At 45.7% G+C, this 2,500-nt stretch overlaps 1 protein-coding gene across 1 annotated transcript in view; it reads left to right on the forward strand.

Moving 5' to 3' along the window:
• Positions 1-1,609: 1,609 nt before the first annotated feature.
• Positions 1,610-2,500, forward strand: part of LOC138046485 (collagen alpha-6(IV) chain-like) — a 1,020-nt gene continuing 129 nt past the window's right edge. The window contains exon 1 of the mRNA XM_068893114.1: positions 1,610-2,500. This exon is cut by the window's right edge and continues 129 nt beyond it. Within this exon, the coding sequence (XP_068749215.1) occupies positions 1,610-2,500 (891 nt within the window).

Raw genomic sequence — 2,500 nt, forward strand, 5'->3', positions numbered from 1 at the left:
GAGTATTAGCCCTACTATGAGTTTTACTAATGTGAGTCAGCGAGCCAAGGGGCGAGCCATAGCTGCGAGCGATGCGAGCCAAGAAGCGAGCCATGTGAGTCATGGCTATGAGCCATGCGAGCCATGGGAGCCATGACTGCAAGTCAGCATGTGAGTCACAGTTATTGAAAGCTAACCGTTTTAAAATGGGTGCTTAGACTTAATAACTGTTTATCAGCGCTATTTGAAATGGGTGCTTAGACTTAAATGCGAAATTCGCATGGCTTGCATGGCTCGCTGGCTCGCACATTAGGCAGACCCCCCTACTATAGGAATTGACCCCAAACAAGGACAGAGAAAAACTCCGACCAGGGTTGGAATTTGAGTTTTCTCAAACAGTAAATTAGCAAGACAGTAAAATTGCTGTTTATTTATTAAAAGATCAATGCCAAAATCAATGTCTGGCTATCAGAGAAACAAAAAATCAACTGCATGGCACAGTTCAATTTCTTTGGGTTTTACTGTACATGTACTTGCCGTCCCATTTGAATTGTTAGTTAATTGTTTTCTGGTTATGAAATGAGGAAGATCTCCTTAAATACAATTGATCGTAAGCCACTGATTCCAAGTAGGTTTAAGAGCAATTTTACACACAATTTATTGTAAACCATTGACTCCTGAATCGCCTTCCCCCTCCCCTCCCCCCCCCCCTCCCCCATTGACACGTAAAATAGTCTGGCATTAGACAGAGTAAAATCTATTAGGTCTCACTCCTAGCAGTCAATGGGCTAATTAAAATACAAATTTTGAGTCTTTTTCCTACAAAGTTAAGGACTTAAATCCATCTTGTATTTGACCATTGAGCTCCTGATTTGACTTGTTTGGGCCTGCAGGTCACTTTGAGTTCGAGTTTCAACAAAAATCCAACTCCCACCCCTCACCCTCCTTTACCCGAATTGGATTAACAACAACTATATATGAGGGGAACAACGGACTAAAATAAGGATTAAAAAAATCGATTAATACTAACTGAATGATCTGTGTTTAAACATGCTCGAACAACAGAAAATGGTTAGTTAAAACCAAGAAATATTTAGGGTTACCTTTACCCGCGTCCCAAAGCGAGAGGATGAGGGCAGCATCACAGTGTTCTCCCATGCTGATTTCATAACCTCTTTGTCTTGTTTCCATTTCTCGTAATATTTTCTTGCAAGAAAAAGCAAGCGCTCTTTTTGCTGGGATTCATTTTGTAAGCGTTCGACGAGACCCTTGATAACTGCGTCCGATTTCAATTTACGATTTCCTTTTCTGCTCAGAAGCCGTTTCCTCTTTTTCCTATCATTCCTCATACGCCGACGCTCATTAAGGGTATTGTCTCGCCATTGAAACAAGCTTCTGACTTCTTCTTTGTTGCCCATGAAGAAGAATATACCGGTACTGGTAAGTGCTTTCCCGCAACTTTACCGCCAAAACGACGACAAAACGAATTAAACTCCACTTAAAACCATGGGTTTCAAGCGTTGCGAAGGTTTCAAGCGTCCCATGGGTTTCAAGCGTTGCGAAGGTTTCAAGCGTTGCACGGGTTTCAAGCGTCCCATGGGTTTCAAGCGTTGCACGGGTTTCAAGCGTCATGGATTTCAAGCGTCCCGTGGATTTCAAGAGTCCCGTGGGTTTCAACCGTCCCATGGGTTTCAGGCGTTGCACGGGTTTCAACCGTTGCGAGGGTTTCAAGCGTCCCATGGGTTTCAAGCGTTGCAAGGGTTTCAAGCGTCCCATGGGTTTCAAGCGTTGCAAGGGTTTCAAGCGTCCCATGGGTTTCAAGCGTTGCAAGGGTTTCAAGCGTCCCATGGGTTTCAAGCGTTGCGAGGGTTTCAAGCGTCCCATGGGTTTCAAGCGTTGCAAGGGTTTCAAGCGTCCCATGGGTTTCAAGCGTTGCAAGGGTTTCAAGCGTCCCATGGGTTTAAAGCGTTGCAAGGGTTTCAAGCGTCCCATGGGTTTCAAGCGTTGCAAGGGTTTCAAGCGTTGCGAAGGTTTCATGCGTCCCATGGGTTTCAAGCGTTGCGAAGGTTTCAAGCGTCCCATGGGTTTCAAGCGTTGCAAGGGTTTCAAGCGTCCCATGGGTTTCAAGCGTTGCAAGGGTTTCAAGCGTCCCATGGGTTTCAAGCGTTGCAAGGGTTTCAAGCGTTGCAAGGGTTTCAAGCGTTGCGAAGGTTTCATGCGTCCCATGGGTTTCAAGCGTTGCGAAGGTTTCAAGCGTCCCATGGGTTTCAAGCGTTGCGAAGGTTTCAAGCGTTGCACGGGTTTCAAGCGTCCCATGGGTTTCAAGCGTTGCACGGGTTTCAAGCGTCCCATGGGTTTCAAGCGTTGCGAGGGTTTCAAGCGTTGCATGGGTATCAAGCGTCTCATGGGTTTCAAGCATTGCGAAGGTTTCGTGCGTTGCTGGGTTTTAAAAGGTTGCAAGGCGTTTCGCTCGAGAATCTTGCCAACAGAGGAAAGAGAAAGATATAGAAAGAAGGAACGA

The sequence above is a fragment of the Montipora capricornis genome, chromosome 4 (assembly GCF_036669925.1).
Source record: "Montipora capricornis isolate CH-2021 chromosome 4, ASM3666992v2, whole genome shotgun sequence".
In the NCBI taxonomy this organism is placed as follows: Eukaryota; Metazoa; Cnidaria; class Anthozoa; order Scleractinia; family Acroporidae; genus Montipora; species Montipora capricornis.